This window comes from Meleagris gallopavo, chromosome 6, assembly GCF_000146605.3.
Source record: "Meleagris gallopavo isolate NT-WF06-2002-E0010 breed Aviagen turkey brand Nicholas breeding stock chromosome 6, Turkey_5.1, whole genome shotgun sequence".
NCBI lineage: Eukaryota > Metazoa > Chordata > Aves > Galliformes > Phasianidae > Meleagris > Meleagris gallopavo.
The window spans coordinates 11,668,499-11,688,390 of NC_015016.2; the positions used below are offsets into that span (position 1 = coordinate 11,668,499).

The following is a 19,892-nucleotide window of genomic DNA, read 5'->3' on the forward strand; positions in this document are numbered from 1 at the left end:
GGTGACAGGAAAAAAAAACACATATTAAGTTAAGAAAAAGGTAATATTTTAGGGAAAAAGCTAATTTTATCCTGAAAAAGCACTTTCTGTGCTTATGTTCAACTCGGGAATGAAAAAAAAGCTTTTTATAAACCTGCATCTAACTTTAAATTGTTAATAAAAAAATTGCCAGTGAGATTCAGAAATCATTCATACCAGAAATACGCAACAGACAACAAAGTCATACAGAACGAATAAAAATGAGAAAAGACCAGTAAGCAGAAAAATGTAAAACAACAAGATTCCTTGTCTCAAGCTCTATCTTTTCTATCATTACTAAGATAGAAACAGAGTAAGTATAATAGTTTTACTATATATCATGATAGAAAATACATTTCAATAATTTTAATACATTAGAAATGCCATTTAATTTTTCTCTTATGAGATATACACACAACAGAAATGGCTCTGTATTGCACTTGGTCTGTAATCCTGCATAAACCAGATCCAACTAAATTCGCCAAAGTAGAAAATGAACATTTTGCAAACAAATCTAAAATACTAGAGGAAACATAAAGCAATTAAGGCAAAGCCACATAATTTATATAATACTAAAAGTTTGCGTCAAAGTAAAATTTCGATTTCTCCATAATTTCCACAAAGAACCATTAGAAAGCTTTTAATTCTTTAGATATTCCAATATACCTTTTATACATCAGATATGAACCTTCATGGGATTTGTTTAAGCAACCGTGGAGGCAATGAAAAAAAAATGGGAGTAGTTTTCAATTAGCTGACAGAACTATTAACTGTTCATATATCATTTATGTAAAAAGCCACATCACAACACAACCACACAAAGCCCTCACAGTACTCTTTACTCTTCCTTCTATTTTGTCCTGAGATAATTTCCATTATTGTAAGCCTTCTCTGTAAGCCTCAAATGAGGTGAAAAATTATTTTTATACTTTTATACTTACACTGCCTGGTGGACAACTCTGGATTTTTCAAGGAGGTACTCTGAAATCTGAGCTCCTACTACAGTGCCACCACAAGTAAATTTCATTTCCAAATATTTTCCAAATCTGCTGGAGTTATCATTGATGATAGTGCCTGCATTTCCAAATGCTTCTACAAGGTTATTCACCTGGAGGATTTTCTCCTGTAGAGTCCTGTTATTAGCCTAGATATGAGAAAGACAGTGCTTAAAATTAGCAGTAATCATTCAAATACATTCCTTCTTAAGTGCTTCTTTCCTATTCCAGTTTGCACCATGTAGTGTGACTTTTGTGTAGTTCAAAATGTTGCATTTGAGCCTTTTTCCTTTTTTTTCCTGTATCAGTGAGTGAACCCCGTGCAATACAACCCTTACACACAGGCTTTGCTTCATGAGCATTATGTCAATGGGACTCCTTCAATACTTGGAGTTGGGCATAAGCTTCCGAACAGAAATGAACAAATGGGTGTGCTATCTGTTGTTTATTCAGCCATTCATCTAATCTTGCTGCTTTGCTACAGTCAAAGAACAGATCAATCTGTTTCTGTAACAAGGTAAGGCACATCTCACACCTTGACTCATTAGTGTGGGTGACAAGAGCACAGGTGCTGTGGCACAGACTAGCAATTACAGATTGTATCCACATGGGGGTTGGATCCTGTCCTCCTCATTTTCACTCCAAGTGCAACTGCATGAATGAGATGAAAGCCAGCTCACACAAAACCAGCTGAGTACACTCCTTCATTTAAACATGTAGGCATACCTTCACTGAAGGAGTTTTTCATTGGAGTAAGGAATATAAGATTTCAGAGGGAAAAATATTTCACCTTGTATAGACAAAAGCTGTCTTTGAGTTTTTATCAATCACACTGATCAATTAATTTTCCTCATCAGATACACAGGTCCCTTTCCTCCCATGAATCTCAAAGAAACATGGCCCTGCAGATTTAAGAAGGCATCAAATTGCAATGGAATGAATAGAGGCCTTACATCACAAATAGAGTGTGCCATTGCTCATATACATGGAGCCTTTGATACAATGGACTTTCACAAACTGACACATACTTGGCTGTCCACTATACTTTTGAATAAGTAGACTCATAATCAGTGGTCATTCCTACATAAAGCATATGGAAAGAAAGGCATGCATATACCATGAAGCATGTCACAATATAGCATTCTGCAGAATGGATGGCTGGCTGAAAGTGGAAATACACAATCAGTTTCTGCGGTCCATCACTTGACATGGCTTGCCTGCTTTTACAATCCATGTTACCATCTGTTTAAAGTTGCACTGCACCACACTAGTGGATCAGTTTGCTAGCATATCACTTGGGAAATGCAAAATCCCGTTCTGCTAATTATGATGATTACTTCCCAGAATGAACATATCCAAGTGATAGCAAACTGGTTGTGGTGAGAGGCAAAAAGCTCTAAGATAATTTTATTTAACAGTTTGGGTGATCAGAAAACATTCAACTAAACTGGCATAAGCTCTCACTGGAGGGGGTACTCATAGGAATTCTTTGGAAAATGTTTACTGTCTTGGTCCTCTAACAATGCCTGCCCCGGATTCAGTCATTCAATTAGATCTCAGATACCAAAGTCTTACAGAAGCATTCCCCCACTGAATCATACCTTGCCCAGGACAGTGAGCTGCTGAACTAGAAGATGGGCACTTTGTGTCTTGCCAGCTCCACTTTCCCCAGAAATAACGATGCACTGCAGAGAACAAGACCATAAGTCTGAGCTCATTACATATCTCTCAGCCTAGTAAAAGATATAAATAGGTCACCTCATCTTTACCTGATCAGAGTTGTATGTCACCATGGACTGATAACCAATGTCAGCAACAGCAAAAATATGAGGAGGGTTGGCAGTCCGTTTGGCTCCAATATACAGTTTGGAATGCTAAGCACAAGAAAAATGAAAACATTATCTTTGTCTCCTTAATGACTTTTTTTCACTTAACTTTCATTTTCAAATTACTGTACATCATCCTTTTGAGCAGTATTGCTGCTTCTGAGTGAGCAGTTACTGCACTCACTATATTGTGGATCTGCATTTAGTACTATAAGAACTGCTAAAAAAGATAAAAAATAATTTTGTATGCTTCCAGCTTTATGCCACAAAACTTGAATTATTAGAATAAATATAATGTTGCCTTATTTATTTAATTTAAAATGAAATGACACTTTACATCCTCTTGCTTTTTCTGCATAATACTGATGTCTAAACTTCAGAAAAGTAACTGATTAATTAATAATGGCAAATTATGTATGACCCAAAATTTAGTATCTGTTCCCTTTGTATAGTGAAAGGGCAAATTCACAAAAGTTAAAATTTTACTTAATAGCTTTGTGAACTGTCAGATCAATTAAATAGTTATGATTTCCACAGCTCTCTTGGGATGAAACGTCCCCACCTTCTACATGCAACCAGTTTCCCTGGCAGAAGTTCTCCACAGGAAATGGAGGAGGAGGAATGCTCCCTCCTACCAAAAGGAATAAGATTCAGGCAAATTAATGTATGCATCTGTACAAATACTACTTCTGAACTAACTGCTCATAGTAGTGGTGATCTTGTCAACAAATCTCATGAATTTTAGCGCAATTTATCTCAACTCAGAATGAATACTAAAAGTCACTGAAAGAACAGGGACCTCAAAAATCCTTTTTCTATCTATTGATCAAAATAAGTGACTTGCTCAGATATAGCCATCGGCACTTAAGACATGATATAAGCCATAAGCCATCTGTAGGCATGAAGAGAGGTTTTTTTGTTTTTGTTTTTGTTTTTTAGTTTCTCATTTCTATGTTAAAATTCAACACAATAGGGATGTGTATCAACAGGAAATTAAAACGACTACTGTATTGGTAACTCTTTTTCAGAGTGAATTGAAATAAATCTCAAGAACAGCTTTACTTTATACTTATGAACAGTCATATTTTCTTGGAAATAAGTGCCAGCAGAAAAGAATCAAACTAAATTTTCACACCTGTGAAGAATAAATGTCTACATTCCGAAATGGATTGACAGCTATAAGAATGTCCCCAACATATGTGTAGATCTGATCCTTGGCATAACTCTTCTGCAACTGCTCTGTCACTGTATTCTGATGGAGAAAAAAAAAAGAACACTGTCTCACAGGGGGAAAAAAATAATATAAGGAAAACAGACAAAACATGAATATAGTTACAATGAGTGAAGAGGAGAGAAAAATAAGACTTTAATGGCCAGGAATACGCATTATCTTAATCACAGATAAGTAATACTTTCAAACACCCTGGCATTCATAATTGCTTGTGTCCAAACTCCCTTTGAACAAGGTACACTTACCAATCCCCAAGTGGCTATAGAAAAATTAGTTAATAAGTAGTGTTTTAGTCAGTACCAGTTTATTTATGTACAGCCTGATAGAGGAAGAATGACCGTTTACAACCACTGATGGCCTCTATCATCTGCAGATAATGTGTGGTGGCCTGATTCTTCTTCCTGTTTTTGAACCTTAAGCCATAAACACAGCAGATTTCTCGCCATCTTTATGCACGCTTCCCACCTCACAGTAGACTCGCTTTTGATCTTTGACAAACCAGTGGGGTTCCCGAGGAGGGCAGAGCCTCAGCTGACATAAATTGATCTCAATGCACCTCTGCACCAAAGAAAATCAGTAAGAACCCAGCCTAGGAATAGTATGGTAAGCTAGTTTAGGACAACTCTGTATGTACAAGCAACAGGTGACAATGTGCTTGTTCTTGGATCAATTTCAAGTTAACGTATCATTACAAATCAGCTATTTAGCTGGAATAAAATCTAGTGATATACATCCAGTTAAACAAATGGTACTACTATACTACTCAATTGGAGGTTTTAACTGCAGAAGGTGTTTTACCGTACAGTTGGAATCATTCCAGAAAAATCTCATCTAAAATTGTTTGGCATAAAGTGAAATGCTATTGTACACTTACACAATGGAAGTGCATGACTCTATGTTCTAATATCCAATTATATCTCCTCAAGAAAACATGAGAAAGAAAGTTCTTACCTCATCCAGTACCTCCAAGGTGGCTAAATCATCTACATCTTCTTGGTTTGAAACTAGTGACTTACTGTAGTTCCCTTTCTTTGTATGAATACGTTCAAATCTAGAAAAGACAGAATAAATGTTACTTGATGTAAGGAAACAGAGTATATCTTGCATCTGTAATCACCTTGACAGCAATTCAGCCAAAATATCACATATTTCCATTGTTCTGAATTCAAATACATGAATGTTTGAACAACAGAACAGGAATTTTTTTTTTTCTTTTTAGTACTGACAGAGCATTCAGGATGGTAACACTTCTAGCTTAGCAATGATGGCTGAGCTGCTCAGACTGTTGAGCAAAGTGCTACAGAACCACTGGAGTATGTGAAATACATCCTAATCCAGAAGAATTTTCTTGTACTTTAAAGGAAAAAAAAAGTATAAATTAGAAACACATTTTAAAAGTTCAAATATTTTTTATTAGGATTAAATTTCAGTAAAGTTTAACTTAAAATGTATTGTGGTTTAACCCTGCAGTAACTCAGCACCACATTGTCATTTGCTCACTCCCTCACTTCCCAGTGGGATGGGGAAGAAAATCGAAGAAAAACAAACAAAGTAGAACTTGTGTGTTGAGACAAATCTATTTACTAAGATAGAGAAAAGGAAATTGATAACAATTATTATGTGTGTGTATATATATATTATATATATATATAATTATGTGTGTGTATATATATATATTTTTATATATATATAAAACAAGTGATGCACAAGGAATTGCTCATCACCCCTACTGATGCCCAGCTTGCCCCTGAGCAACTGAAGAGCGATGAACGCCCAACCCCTCCAGAATTCCTTCCACAAGATGTCAGATGCATGGAATATCCCTTTGGCCAGTGTATATCAGCTGTCCTAATTCTGTTCCATCTCAGCTCCTTAGCCCTTTGCTGAGTATGGCCTTGGCTTTGTACAACTCTGCTTAGCAGCAACTGTACACATCAGTGTGTATAACACTGTTTTTGTCTGAAAACCAAAACATGGCATCATACTCTGAAGAAAAGAATTCCATCCCAGCCGAAACTAAGACAAAATGAAATAATCTCTCTTTTAATCAAGAGAAAAAATGCTATGCAGTCTTATGGAAATTAGCAAGAAAATTCCTACTCCAAATTGGATTCACCTCTATCCAAGAAAAAAAATGCATTGCTAAACACAGTGAAAACAGTGGAAAATGCAGTTTAGAATTTGTATTAATTGTATTTTCTTTAGGAAATGGGGGAAAACTGGGGAAAGAGAAACTGGATAAGGAACAGCAGAGTTCACAAACCAAATCAAATCAAGCTCAGATGCACAATATGGCACAAACACAAAAGACTACTAAGTAAACTGAATCTCCTGATAAGACTGCATACCCCTTGGTACTACTGAACAGACATTTTGGTAAACTGAGACAGCAGAAAAACCCTAGTGTGAAACACAATCGTTTTTCATCTTGATTCCATAAAAGATCAAGGAAATTCTGTAATTTTGATGTAGGGACATAGGGTGTGAGTAAAAGCAGACAGGATTTTTCTACTCAAACATGACTTCAACAGACAATGAAGAGTGGAGAGGAGAAAAAGGCAGCTACACCAATGTGGAAAGCTAGAATGAACAAACATAACCCTGATGGGGCCAGCTAAGTATCTTCTGAGCTCACTCAGTAAGATTTACTGCAGAGGTCACGGCCTGCACCCCACTCCACAAACATCCCCTGCTTCCTGGGTACTGGCTCAGTTCAGGCAGGCTGGGTGCTGAGGGGGATGCAGAGGTACAGAGTCGGGCAGGTACCCAGTTGGCTTTATTTGCCATTTGCCAGCCTGAAAAGGCTCACAAAGAAATAGGCAGGTGATGTCCTCCCAAACTGAATGCAATCATGCAGGCATGAGTGCACTTCATCCAGCACTTCTCTCTATTTCTCTCATCTCTAATGATGATTCTCTGAGAGTGACACAGGGTCTGTCCTCACCCAGGTGCCAGCAGCAGAGCAGTTTCTCCCTCCCTCAGGCATGAGCCGGTTACCACTAAAGCTCTTCCATTGCCTGTAAGCATAAAGGCAGGAGTTTCCTACTCACTGCAGATGACTAATTTTGCAACCTTAATATCAAGGCACAAGCATGTAAGAATTCACTGTAGGAGTCAGTATAGCTTTGTGGTCTTTGTTCCAGCAATGAACCCATAAATGGGCTGTAATTCTGCATGTATTTAAGTATCCTGAAGTAGAAAACACACGGAATACAAACAAGCAGCACTAAAAGGGACAGACCTGATATAAAGCAATTAAACACTCTCCAGAAAGGATCTTCTCCTTCCTTTGGAACACACTTGTGCTGCAAGAACTATCTTGTTAGAACTGAATCCTTGCAACAACTCTGTGAGACAATTCTTGGGTTGATGCATCTCAGGTTACATTTAAAAATCTGAGGTAATATTAAGACTTAAATTAACTCTTTAGCTTCGCACTATCTGCCACCGCTTGATTTTTCCATTTACCAGCTAAAGACATGGTTGCATTTGAAGCCAGAGGTGTAGGCAGAATCCTCTCCTTTCAAGAGAAACCTCTCCCCTCCATAACTCACGCTTCTATTTATACCTCCACCCTTTTAACAGCTGCAGTAGAAAATTATGTTTGGGCAGTTGAAGGAATTTGTTCTTTGCTCCTGCGCGAAGGTCGTTTTATGTCCAAAGAATGCATCTAACATCAGAACGACTTTGAGAAAGACCTATCAACGTGCACACGAGGGAAAGATGTGAGAGCTGCAGTACTGCATCAAGTTGTACTAGTCTGTTATTTTCCACTGCCAAAGAATGATCCAATACAGGACATCTGCTAAGTTAGGCTTCCTGGTGAAACTGTTACACACTCAATATGGGGAGATGTTACTGAATGTCAATAAGAGTGATATTTCCGAGATTTGTTTCAATGACCATTTTTAATGAAATGCAGGAAGTTAACAACAGCCCTGCAAAAAGGGAGGGAAATGTTCTAGCTACAGAGACTTTCTTCTTTTTTTTTTCTTTCTTTTTTTTTTTCCCCCTTCTCTCTTTTAAGGAAACAATCTTTATTTATGCCAAGGAAGTTTAATTACATAAAATTGATTCTCTTGTAATCCTCTTCAGCTGACATTATGAGAACAGTAGTGCTTGTTAAAACAGATTACATTCTCCACTCTCGGAGAGCAGCAGAGCAGATTTGCAGAACACAATATTTTTCTGCTTTGCTGTCAAAGGGCACAGACCCCTCAAGGGCAGTTATAGTGCTTCACTTGCTAAACAGCAACCACTTTAGTGCTGTTGACATCTATGCTGAAGTTTCATTACTATCATGCACATAGACATTGTGAACCAAAATAACCAATTTTCTCTCTTCTTATCAGAAATCATTTGTTGGAGACATTAGATTTCACAGCCATGCTCAGCAAGCAAGTGAAGCAGCTAAAGGCCAGAAACATCAACCTACTACGGACAAGAAAATGAGTCAAGGCATCATTGTTTCTGTGTTTTCTCCTTCACCTTCACCCATCCTTGTCTTTCAAGATTCAGTTAAATCAAAGTGAGGGAACTGCAGCTTTTACTTCTTCACATTGTCAGAATATATTTAAAAGATTTCTGATAGTTCCAAAAATACCCTGAAAAGGGAAGTGTGAATCATGATGCCCTGTTGAACTCTCTGCCAAATCCTCTACAGTTTGCCGTAACACGAAGGTAGAAACAGCTGTACACATCCCAGCTGTTACAAATATCATTAAAAGTGACAAACAGAAAAGAAGCAACACGGATAAATTTGTACAGGATCTGCCATTGATGGTGATCCTGTTTCTCTGAAGGTTGTACTGAGAAAAAAAAAAAAAAATTGTCTGCAATAGACATACACTTTAATAAAACTATAGCCTTAAGTCTAAGCAAAATTTGTACCGGAATTTAGAAGAATGTACTGATAGATTCTGGATATACGTGCACAGTGTTTTGCAGACAAACCTGTGCTCCCTCTGTGTCGAAGTCATTGCACAGCACCACTCAAGGAGCTGCACTCAAGCTTATGCAACCTTGCTGAGAGCATGGTGCCACCAGGGCTTTTCATTCAGAGGTGGCCCACCTCCAGAAGTTGGGTCATGTGTTGCTCTGTACAACGTTTGCCAAAGTTTGTGCTGGTTTAACATAGTCTGCAAATATGTAGATTACTGGCCCTTCATAATAGGCTCAAGAAAAGGCTGTATCCCTTATTCAGGGAAAATATGTGTTATTAGCTGAGCAAATAGGATATCTCTAAAAGTACTGTTTTGGATTGGTTCCTTATTGTCCTCATGAGTCTTGCCCATGCTCTACATGCAGAACCACACTGAGAAGACAAAGTGGCAGCTCCAAACGTGAGCAATACCTGGTGGGTGAGGTATCCCACCTTCAGGAGGAATGAGAAGCAGGCTGATGAGACTGTTGAAGAGCATTATTCCCAGAGATCTTGAATGCAGGAGGAACAAATTTCTCCTGTCTTGCATCAGAAGTTAAACTATTATTCATTTAAGAACCATTGCAGTCCTTTGTACTGCATGGAAGGAGACTTGAACTGCATTTCTATTCTGCTGTGGAGAGGGATACTACCCAGAAGCATATGGAACAGGCCTGCGTAGCCAGAAACTCCTACTGCCTGAGAGGAGTTTGTAGCATAACTATGCTATATATTGCATCCTCAGGAACAGTGCAGTAGTACACAGACCTTGCTGGTACAACAAAGCCTATAACAAACTACAGCAGTGGAAGAAGTGGCTTGAAGTGGTCCAGAATTAGTCTACAAGTCAACAACCTCAGGTTTAATCTCTACTCTGTCACAGATTTCAGATGGACACCTTGACCCAATCAGTACTGGACTTTGAGTGGGCTGTGTTACTCAGCTCCTCCTACTGCTTTCCTCAAGCTGGAGTGGGGATCTGCTCTCCACTGCAAGCTGCCCTCAGAATTTAGCTTGCAGGGTTGTTATCAGCTGCTCCAACTGGCACAATGAGTCAGGGAAAGAGAGAGAGAAGCCCTAGGAAGTAAGTGACACAAGTCTGGGAAGTCACTCAGGGAAAGTCGTGGAAGGAAAAGTATATGATACTGTGCTCTGAATACTGGTGAATAAATTGACAACCCCTTTTGAGCATATTATATGTGAACTTCTATGAACTCACCTCCCTGAAGTTCCAAAAGAGCTAAACAGACCAACTAGGTAGCACCTTGAATTGCAGTGCTATTCCTACATGGTTAGCTCAGCAGGACAAACGCTTAGCAGAGCAATTCAGCTCACGCAAAAGCCCTTGCTCTGAATCACTCTGCAATAGCAGGGTCTCTTTTCCACATTTATTTATAGGGCATATAAGTCTCTTAACTTGGGGAGCAGAGTGGGTTGCTGAAATCTAGGTGCACTGAATATCCCTCACATGCACTGCTCATTCTGGAATGAGTCATAATTCCCAGGAAATACACGTTGTACTAATCACTGAACATTTCTGCAGAGATTATTGTAAAAGCAGTCAAGAATAAGACAGCCAAACAACTCAAGATGAAAGTATTGCAAGCCTGACAGTCAGGTGTAAATGCGACAGTTCTGAAGGCCATTTCAAAGACAGCTATTTCTGCTGCAAAGTAAAACTCTTTACATTGCAGGGCTTTTTCCCCTCATTCAGCCTGGTGAGAAGTGTATTTTTAGAACAGTTTTTAGGTATATGCTGCAGCACTCACTTCTAATCATTATTTTGATCAGTAATTATATATTTTAATAGCCATTAGATGAGAAACAAAAAAGTGTGACTGAGTGACTGGCTAAAATCAAGGGAAAACTTAAGGAGCGCCCAAAGGTGATCAGGCTCAGATGAACTTAACTGTTTCTCCATGATAGAATCTGTCTTACTTTCTGTGGTGTGTTTCCTTCGCCAGATGCTTGAAAAGGATGCAACACAGTTTTCTAAAACCAGGTCTCTCTTTGCTGGGCTAGCAGCAATAATAATGAAAATTTCAAACAGCCTGGTGCAATGCCCTAATGCCCTGGTGGCTGGTCAACGTTAGAAAATACCTCAGAAACAATAGTGGTAGAGGAAGTTGCTATAGGGTGGCTCCACCTTTAGTCTAGAGATCACAGACCCTTTCTGAGCAGACATGGTACAGAAATACTACACATTATGATCTGGCCTTCTGCAAAAATAAACTCACTGAGAACGCGACATAACATGACGCCTTCTTTCTGAACTATAACAACTACATATCTAGCAACCAACAAAGCAATATCATAACCAGAACAGATTGACATTGCAGAGGGCAGTCAGAGCCAAATTACACCTCAGCATAATGGACAAAAACAGTGATTTGATATCAAGTGGAAACAAGAATAGTGGACATAGGAAGACCCAGTGGCTTCAAGCTATCAAGTTTCAGGTACTTACTCTTCTGAAATATATTTTTCTTTATTAATAAAGTATAATTTGAACAGGAAAATAAACATACCAAGAAAACAACTGGATTCCTTAATTTCAAGTCCACATTACCGAATTTCTTCAGTTTACGCAGTGAACTCATACAACACACAGGAGGATTTCATCCCTCAGCATAAGAAAGGTTCTTTAATCCCTTAAACTACTGCCTCCCAATGAGGAGATTTGGAGGGAGCCTTAGAGTTATGAACTGAACAGCTGGAGATCAGGAGGGAGCTTTACAAGAGAAGTTGAAACAGGTGAAAGTTCGGGAATTCCACAATAGGGCCTTAACACGTAAGCATAAAAACAGTCCCAGGACAGAATAATAAAGAAAGCCAGGTGATTTTAAGGTGAAACTTCAATTGACCAGTCATGCCACAGCCTATATCATGACCAAGTCAGATTTACATAGCATCATAAAATCATTAAGGTTGCAAAAGACCACTAAGTTCATCAAGTCCAACTGTCTACCCATCAGCACCTACTAAACCATGTTCCTCAGTACCCGATCTACTTGTTTCTTGAACACCTCCAGGGATGGCGACTCCACCACCTCCCCAGGCAGCTTTTTCCAATGCTTAGCCATTCCTTCTGAGAATATTTTTTTCCTGATATCCAGCCTGAACCTGCTCAGCTGAAGCCATTATCTCTCATCCTCCTGCTAGTTACCTGAGGACTGTGTGCTGCCTCAACACAACCTCCTTTCACATAGAAAGCTGTAGAGAGCAATAAGGCCTCACGAGAGCCTCCTCTTCTCCAGACTAAACCTTCCCAGTTCCCTCAGCCACTCCTCTTAAGACTTGTGCTCCAGATCCTTCACCGGCTTCACTGCCTTACATGGCACTTCTGTAAAGATTCTGCTGACACCATTTGCTCTGGCAAACTGAAGGTCAGAAGATATATCTGATTTATATTGAAAGACTTTTAAAAAAAGTAAAACAACCCAATTAAAATATTTTTGTATAATCTTTTCACTGTTGAACAGAATAAAAAAATGTCATTCTATATCGACATCCTTTATATTCCTGAAATTCTGTTTTTTTCTAAAGTGAAATGGTGCACATACTACAATTGCAGCTTTTCTTGCTTACACAGAGATAACAATAGATAATATAACAGGTATTCTTACTGTTCTTAGGAGGTGGCTTATCTTCTCTATATGAAGACTGCTCTAAAAGTAATGACTCTTATTTTATTATGTTGGCTTATGATACCAGAGTTGGATAGTGATGGTATGGTAGTAGAGGTTGAACCTTCCTGCCAACATTCCATGGCATTTTTTTTTTATTCGTGTGACAGATAGCAGCAGAGGGTCAGTCTGACAAAATGGTATCTGATATGGAAGTGCATATGAAGCAAAGGTATGGAACTGAATTCGTCCATGAGGAAAAAACTGCACCCATTGGCACTCATTGGTGCTTTCTGAATATTTATGGAGACCCATCAGTGGATGTGAGCACAGCAAGGCAGTCAGTAGTGCGTTTCAGCAGTGGTAACAATGACACTGTTGAAAGACAAGCCACACTCCAGATGGTCATGCACAGCTATCAAACCATGAAATGAAGTGTCTTGATCAGCTCATCCACACAGATCGATAGACTGTAGCCAGGGAACTGTGAGCGAAGCTGAATACCAGCTTCAGTGCATCAGAAATGATAGTGGCAACATTGGAATATCACAAAGTTTGTGCCAGGCGGGTCCCATGAATAAACACACAAGAACAGAAAGAACACCATATGAAAGTTTGTCAAGATCTATTAAACCAATATGAGACTGAAGGTGACAGTTTCCTGTATTGCACCATTACCACTGATGAGATGTAGTAGTGTCACCTCTATGTGCTAGAATCAAAACAGCAGTCTATGAAGTGGCAATGTGTGAATTCAATATTAAAGAAAGTTTAAGATGCAGCCAGAGCAGTTAAAGTGATGTGCACTGTCTTTTGGGATAGGAAAGGGGTGATCTTTCTGGATGTCTTAGAACCTGGACAAACCACCAACACTGACCGCTACACTGCAACGCTGACTAAGCTGAAGGCTGAAATTTCCATAGTCATACCGGAGAAGACAACCTTTTTCTTCTACACAATAATGCCAGGTCAATATGAATTTAGAGACTGTGAAGGACAATGCTAATCTTGGCTGAACTTTCCTATTTCACCCACTGCATAGTCTGGATTTATTTTCTATTTGTTTGGGCTGATGAAAGATGGACTGTGTGGGCAACATTTTCCTAGTAACGATACTGTCATAGCAGCTGTGAAAGTGCAGATTTTTACCAGTGTGGCACGCAGGCTCATGTTCAGTACTGGCAAAAACAGACAGCTTATGGTTATGTTGAAAAATAGTGTTACGTAGATGAGAATTTTCCCTGTTAAACAGTGTTATTGTGCATTTTGTATCTGCTGTAGTTTACAGAGAAATAAATAAGAAGACATTACTTTTGGAGTGACCTATATACATTCACTGTTACAAATAACAATCTTCCAGCAAATGTAATCAATAAACATACTTAAGTTGAAGTCATTATATGTACAGTGACAGTAAAATGTGGCTTTTACTTCTAGACTTTCATACTATGTTCAGTGATTTCATATATGAAAAGATTTAGTTAAATAAGTGTGAGATTTAAATTAGTATCAACCTATTTATTAGCACTGTAAACTGCTAAAATTAAAACATATTCAGATAATACATTTTTATTACTTTCAAAAGGAAAATTCTATCTTACTTGGGGAAAATTTCTGCAGAAATTGCACCTGATCAACTGCAAAGGCTAGGTAACTTCATCACGTAGTAATACATTCCTTTAAAATCTCGTTCATATGGAGAGCACTCAGTTAAAAAAACATAATATCATTGGACAGAGAAAGTGTTAGCAGTTTCCTCTTCCTCTGCCATTTCATAGCTCTATGCACAAGCAAATTGAGCTTTTTAATGTTTGCATTGTTTAGGAAAAGAAAGCTTATGTCATTTGCATTATAAAGCAATTACGTTAAAAAAAATGAAGAATGAAGAATTTTGATAAACAGAAGGACTTGCTTGAAAATATGTTAACTATTTGAAATTGAGAACACACAATGCATAAGTGACTTAGAAGCTTTATTTTTAAAAATAATTTAGGCATTGAGAAGACCACTGTCACAAGTTATAAATTCATACTGTTTAAAGATTTTTATTTGTTTTAAAACAATTATCCAGGGTTTTATATTTTTGTTATTATTTTTAAGTCTGGAGTATTGTCCAAATGCTCAGCAGTGACATCTAAGGAGCTTATTTCAATTCCAGAGTCTTTCAGGATTAAATCAATTCTAAGTAAGTGCCATATACAGCATACAAATTCAGTGTAAGTCTTAAATTTAGCCATGTGCATAGGTTTTCATAGAAATGCCAGAAAAGAGAAACTGCTACTCATTCTACATCCAATTCCAGAGAGTCCAAGAAAACTTGAAAATAAAAAAATATTTAGAAATATTCTTATTATCCATAAATGACAGTACATATCTGAAAATTCTCCAGGATCAGAACTGAAGACTGCTATATATGTTGGTACTATAAATATGTGCAAAAGTAAATGTCGCACACTTTAACAAGTGTTTTCCATGTAGTTCAATATGTCTTTTACATTTTATGTTCCATTTAAAAAATGCCTATCATCCTTTACCTTGATGCACAGGAGACACTGCACAAGTAATATATCAATACTAATCTTCTACTACATTCCACAACTGACACATTACTTCAGTGTAGTGGATTTTTTTTTTTTAATAAATTGCTGTATTGAACCAAATCATTTTCAGTTGTTTTATATAAAAGCCATCAAGTGCTACATGTTTTATGCAGAACCAATACTTTTAAATTCTAATGGAAGAAAAAAGGATCTATCCATAAGACATAAGCTTTTTTATAAAATATTTTTAATTTTGGGAAGTCTGATACTATTACTGTTTTCAGTCAGTAGCATCCAGTTCTTGCAGGAACCTGATCAGTTATTTCTAGCATCTTCAGTCAATAATAACCATGAAAATGTAAGAGAATTACAAACACTCATCTCACCTAATCTTTAGTATTCTGAAAGCTAGGATCCTAACCTGCATCTAGAATCGGAGGAAAAAGGGGAGACGCTTCTAAAGAATGTCTCATCTCATGTGAATCACAATGCTCTCCACTTTCTATTGGTTTTATAAGAGGGAGCCAAAGATTAAGCACGGTATTTTTCAGTCAGCTACAGTTATGAGAGATGAATCCTTTTCTGAGCACAGCCATTCAGAAACAGCACAAGTATAAAGAGACTGCCTCAAATGGTCTACTTTTTAGCTATTTTTACCTTGCCTTTTCAGTGACTCCCATTTGTTGATGAACATCAATAAATTCCATAAGTTGTCTTTGTAGCACGTTTTCCTTTCCTTCAATCTGCTTAATAAAATCATGCTGCAAAAGACTAGATACTGTTGGGCGCTTCTCATAGTCTTTAGTTAAGCACCTGTGCTGGCAGAAAAAGCATATGATCATTCAGGGGTCATTGTTAAATTTTGACATACCTGTCTGTAGTTCACTCATAGTGTCATAATAAATATATCCATCTTAATCACAACACTTCAGTACTGAAAACTCTAAGATTTCACAGAATTGAAAAGGTCTAGAAGTTAAATCATTGATTTTTGAAACTTGAGATCATTTATTTGCAAATACTTAACGTAAAAAACAACTTCCTTACTCATCTATAGTCAAAGGACTCCACCCGAAACACTTCTCATTTTTACAATTGAAGGAAGCAGAACAGAAAATTTTTTACTAACAACATATTTCCATGGAGAATACAATGATATTTTACACATGACATTTATACACATTCCATATTCGATTACAGGGGTCTCAGTTGTTACTCACTTGTTAATGAAGTCATTGAATTCAGATGACCACAGTTCAGGCTGCTGTAGTGTTGGAGGAGGATTCCTGCAAAGGTCAGTGACAATAAGTTAATAAGCTACTCAGCTGCCAAAAACGATGTGTGAAGGCAGGCTGAATAATGAGTTTTAGAAGGCCACTGAAAAAAGATATTGATTTTCACTGGTAAAAGGAGCATGGGTAGAGGATACAATGCCTCAATGGCTCTTCTGCTTTAACAAAACTAACAAGGAGAAATAGCATGGAGAGCATCTACTAACTGTAGCTAAGAATTACTGTATTTTTTTCAATCAAATCAATAAACAGAAATGAAATTAACAACCCATTAATCGCTATTCACTTGTAATAGCAAGTCTCTCTTTTCAAGCCTGAAACTATATACTTTAAGACATTTTTAAAAAGAAATTCTATGTAAAGGTTTTCCAGAAGGACTGAATTAATCAGCTTACTGAACAAAGTGTAGGAAGAAACTAGCTCATTATTAGCCATGTTTGATTTATCAGGAGATAATCAGAAGTCAAGTGAAGAACTAGATACAGTTATACTGTAAAATTCTTTGTTGTTGACTTAAAGTTTCTTATTCTAGGTACTAATGTCCAAATTGTTTTGAGTCTCCTTCCTTTCAATGAGAGGTGCTATTTCCACTAAGCATAGTCACTTAGACAATTGTCTATAGATGAGGTGGCTCCTTTACTGTTTAATCAGTTATCAAAACCGCTTTCTTTAAGTTATGCCTAATTTCAACTCTTGAACTTTTGTGGTTTTCTTAATGAAATTAAAAGGCAGTGGATCTTACATTTGTTCCTGGGCAGAGTGGCAGGCACCCACTATCTATAAGTGTACAAGCGAGATAGCTTTTTGAAGGCCTAGATGAAATTACATCAGTTTGATACTGTTTTTCCCATAGCAAATAGAGGTGGGAAGAGCATTCATGCTCTGCTTCAGTGCCAAGTCAGCCAAGATTTCTTAAACAAAAAAGCAGTTTAAATTAATTTGGGTTACTTGGCTTAAAAGGACCTGGAGCACTCATAGATGCTATGTGGTCTCACATGCTGTGGTACTACAACTGCTAGAATGAAATCCACCGACTGCAGTAAGGTCGTTTCCTATATTCTTTGAGACCAATGCTCTTTGTAACACTGTAGGTGATAATTTGGGTACTTCTACATCCAGCTTCAAAGAAAGCACAGAAGTTGCCAGAGATACTGCCTAAGGACAGCAATACTGCAGCTGGCAGGAGCAGCACAAGCTAAAGAAAGGTAAGCTACTAAATGCATGTAAACACTTCGCTTCAAAGGACATGTGATTATATTTGAGGACAGCTGTGGTACTTGTTTGACACATTGACCCACTAAGAGTCTGTATTACTATCACAGTTCATTTTCAGATATGGCAATATATGAGAACACCATATATGGGACTCAAATGAGTCCAATGCTTATGTCCTATGCTTGTGTATGTTGGGTAGCAGCAGTCCAATGGGGAAATTTTCATGGCTTTTTCTCAAATGCAGCCACAGTCCTCTCTAAACTTCTCAGGGGCTTTGCATGGTTGAAGCAGAGTCTCAGAAGATACAGTCGGACAGTGTATTTCTAACCTCCCCTTAGTATAAATAGTATGAAGAAACTGTATGTACTTTCATAGTCTAAGTTTGAAGAAGTGTTAATGGAAATTAATGGAATAAGTTGAGCCCGGCAAGAATTAAAAACATTAAGATACTACCTTGGTATTTTGAAGAGTGCCCTCATAGGGTGCAAATCAGCAAGAGGTGGATCTCCATCTCCCAACTCTATTGCAGTAATACCCAGTGACCATGCATCACATCTGGCATCATAGGAGCTATCCAGCTGTTGCTCACAGGCAATCACCTATTAGAGGAAGAGACCTGGTCAGTAACAGGACAGTCAAATATCTGAATTTAAGAGCATACTCATAGATGGGGAAATCTCTTGTTGGATAGAGATATTGGATAAAATAAACAGAACTGCTCATATTTTGCAAGTTAAGACTTAGTGCTGCTGAAAAAGCAAAGCATGACCTAGAGAAAGCAAGTTTTTTGTGAACACAGCCTGTTATCTGATCAGATGTCTCCTGATCTGTCTGAAGGTGGCAAATCTTTGGCTTATTCACTTGAAGGTAGAAAACTGCATCCCACTGCTAAGGGAAGAAGCAAGGAACTCAGCAACCCTAAGCTACTTTTCTGTAGATTTATTCCCGAAAAAGAACAAATGGAGTTACTCTGCTCTTTCCATGAACAATACAAGGAAGAAAGCAAGAGCTGAATTCACTATCTTCCACTGGCTCTTTATTCAGCCAATTTAAGGGTGAAGCTAAGTTATCAAGAATGTGGTTTGCCAATGGATTGCAGTAAATGTATTCAGTTTCATATACATTTCAGCTCATTCGCAATGCCAACTGAACTAAGGCTTTTTCATCCCTTTACCTAGATCTAAAGGTCTAGACCAATGAGGATAAGCAATGTTACTTACAGTAACATAGAGTAATTTTTGTCCTACAAAAAACTAATTTTTTGTTTCCTGTTTCAGATTAAAGCATGTATTTATATTCTTCAGATGGAAAAATCCCCAAATACACATAATACATCTTATTTATTCATAATAAGCTGTTTCATTTCTTGCTGTTGCCTATAAACATATTGTGTTAACACTTTCCAGATGAAGAAATTGAAAATAAGAGCCCCAGTACATATAGTAACACCCTGGGCTCCATCCATCCATAGGGAGATGAGATACTTGGCATAGTGTGCAGATTTGGAAGGTTGGGTCGGTGGTAGTACTCACTCCTCCTGAATGAAAATATTGAACTAAGCAATTGAGCTTCTTCCTCCCTCACTCTAACCTTGCAGTTTCAAAGATAAAAACATTTTAAATTAATCCTTGCAACCATTTAAGTAAATAGGTTTAAAACACTTTTTCACCAATCAAAATAGAAATGCCTTTTAAAAGGTCCAGCAGTCAGGAAGAAGAAAGAAAAAAGAAGGAAGAAGAATGGAGAAAGAGCAGAAACACAGAATGTGGCAGCTTTCATACCACTGATGAAATACGTTGGAACAGGAATCTTACCTCTGGAGCCATCCAGAACGGGGTGCCCACGGAGGTGTTCCGGCGAAGCCGAGTGCTGGTCAGCTGAGCAGACACACCTGGAAGAACCAAGGGAAGCTACAATCAGAGCAACTGCTATTTCCCTCTGATGAGACAGTCCCTCTGAATGGTACCATCCTGTGTCTTGTCATGCCACGACCTCCTCTGCAGGTGTCTTTATTATATTCTTCCAGTTCTTTGCTATAGGCTCAATCATCAAAGTAATTGAGCACTTCAGCTCAGAGTCTGTGCATTTGTTTCCAGCAACTTCAGTAGGACTGAGATTTAGTCCCCCAGTGAGTATTTCATTAGTAATCTGACTCCATATATTTTGACTGGCTAATTACAGTTTTATATCCTGTTTTAAGAGAGTGGTAAAACATTTCAGGAGGTTAA

At 37.9% G+C, this 19,892-nt stretch overlaps 1 protein-coding gene across 1 annotated transcript in view; it reads right to left on the reverse strand.

Annotated features, from left to right (window-relative positions):
- Positions 1-19,892, reverse strand: part of LOC100542476 (myosin-IIIa) — a 79,426-nt gene that overhangs the window by 42,616 nt on the left and 16,918 nt on the right. Inside the window, exons 3-11 of the mRNA XM_031554020.1 lie at positions 19,479-19,574; positions 18,118-18,263; positions 16,378-16,443; positions 15,815-15,970; positions 5,022-5,121; positions 3,975-4,091; positions 2,783-2,887; positions 2,615-2,698; positions 960-1,162 (exon numbers count right to left, since the gene is read on the reverse strand). Coding sequence (XP_031409880.1) covers positions 960-1,162; positions 2,615-2,698; positions 2,783-2,887; positions 3,975-4,091; positions 5,022-5,121; positions 15,815-15,970; positions 16,378-16,443; positions 18,118-18,263; positions 19,479-19,574 — 1,073 coding nt within the window. The remainder of the gene's footprint in view (positions 1-959; positions 1,163-2,614; positions 2,699-2,782; positions 2,888-3,974; positions 4,092-5,021; positions 5,122-15,814; positions 15,971-16,377; positions 16,444-18,117; positions 18,264-19,478; positions 19,575-19,892) is intronic.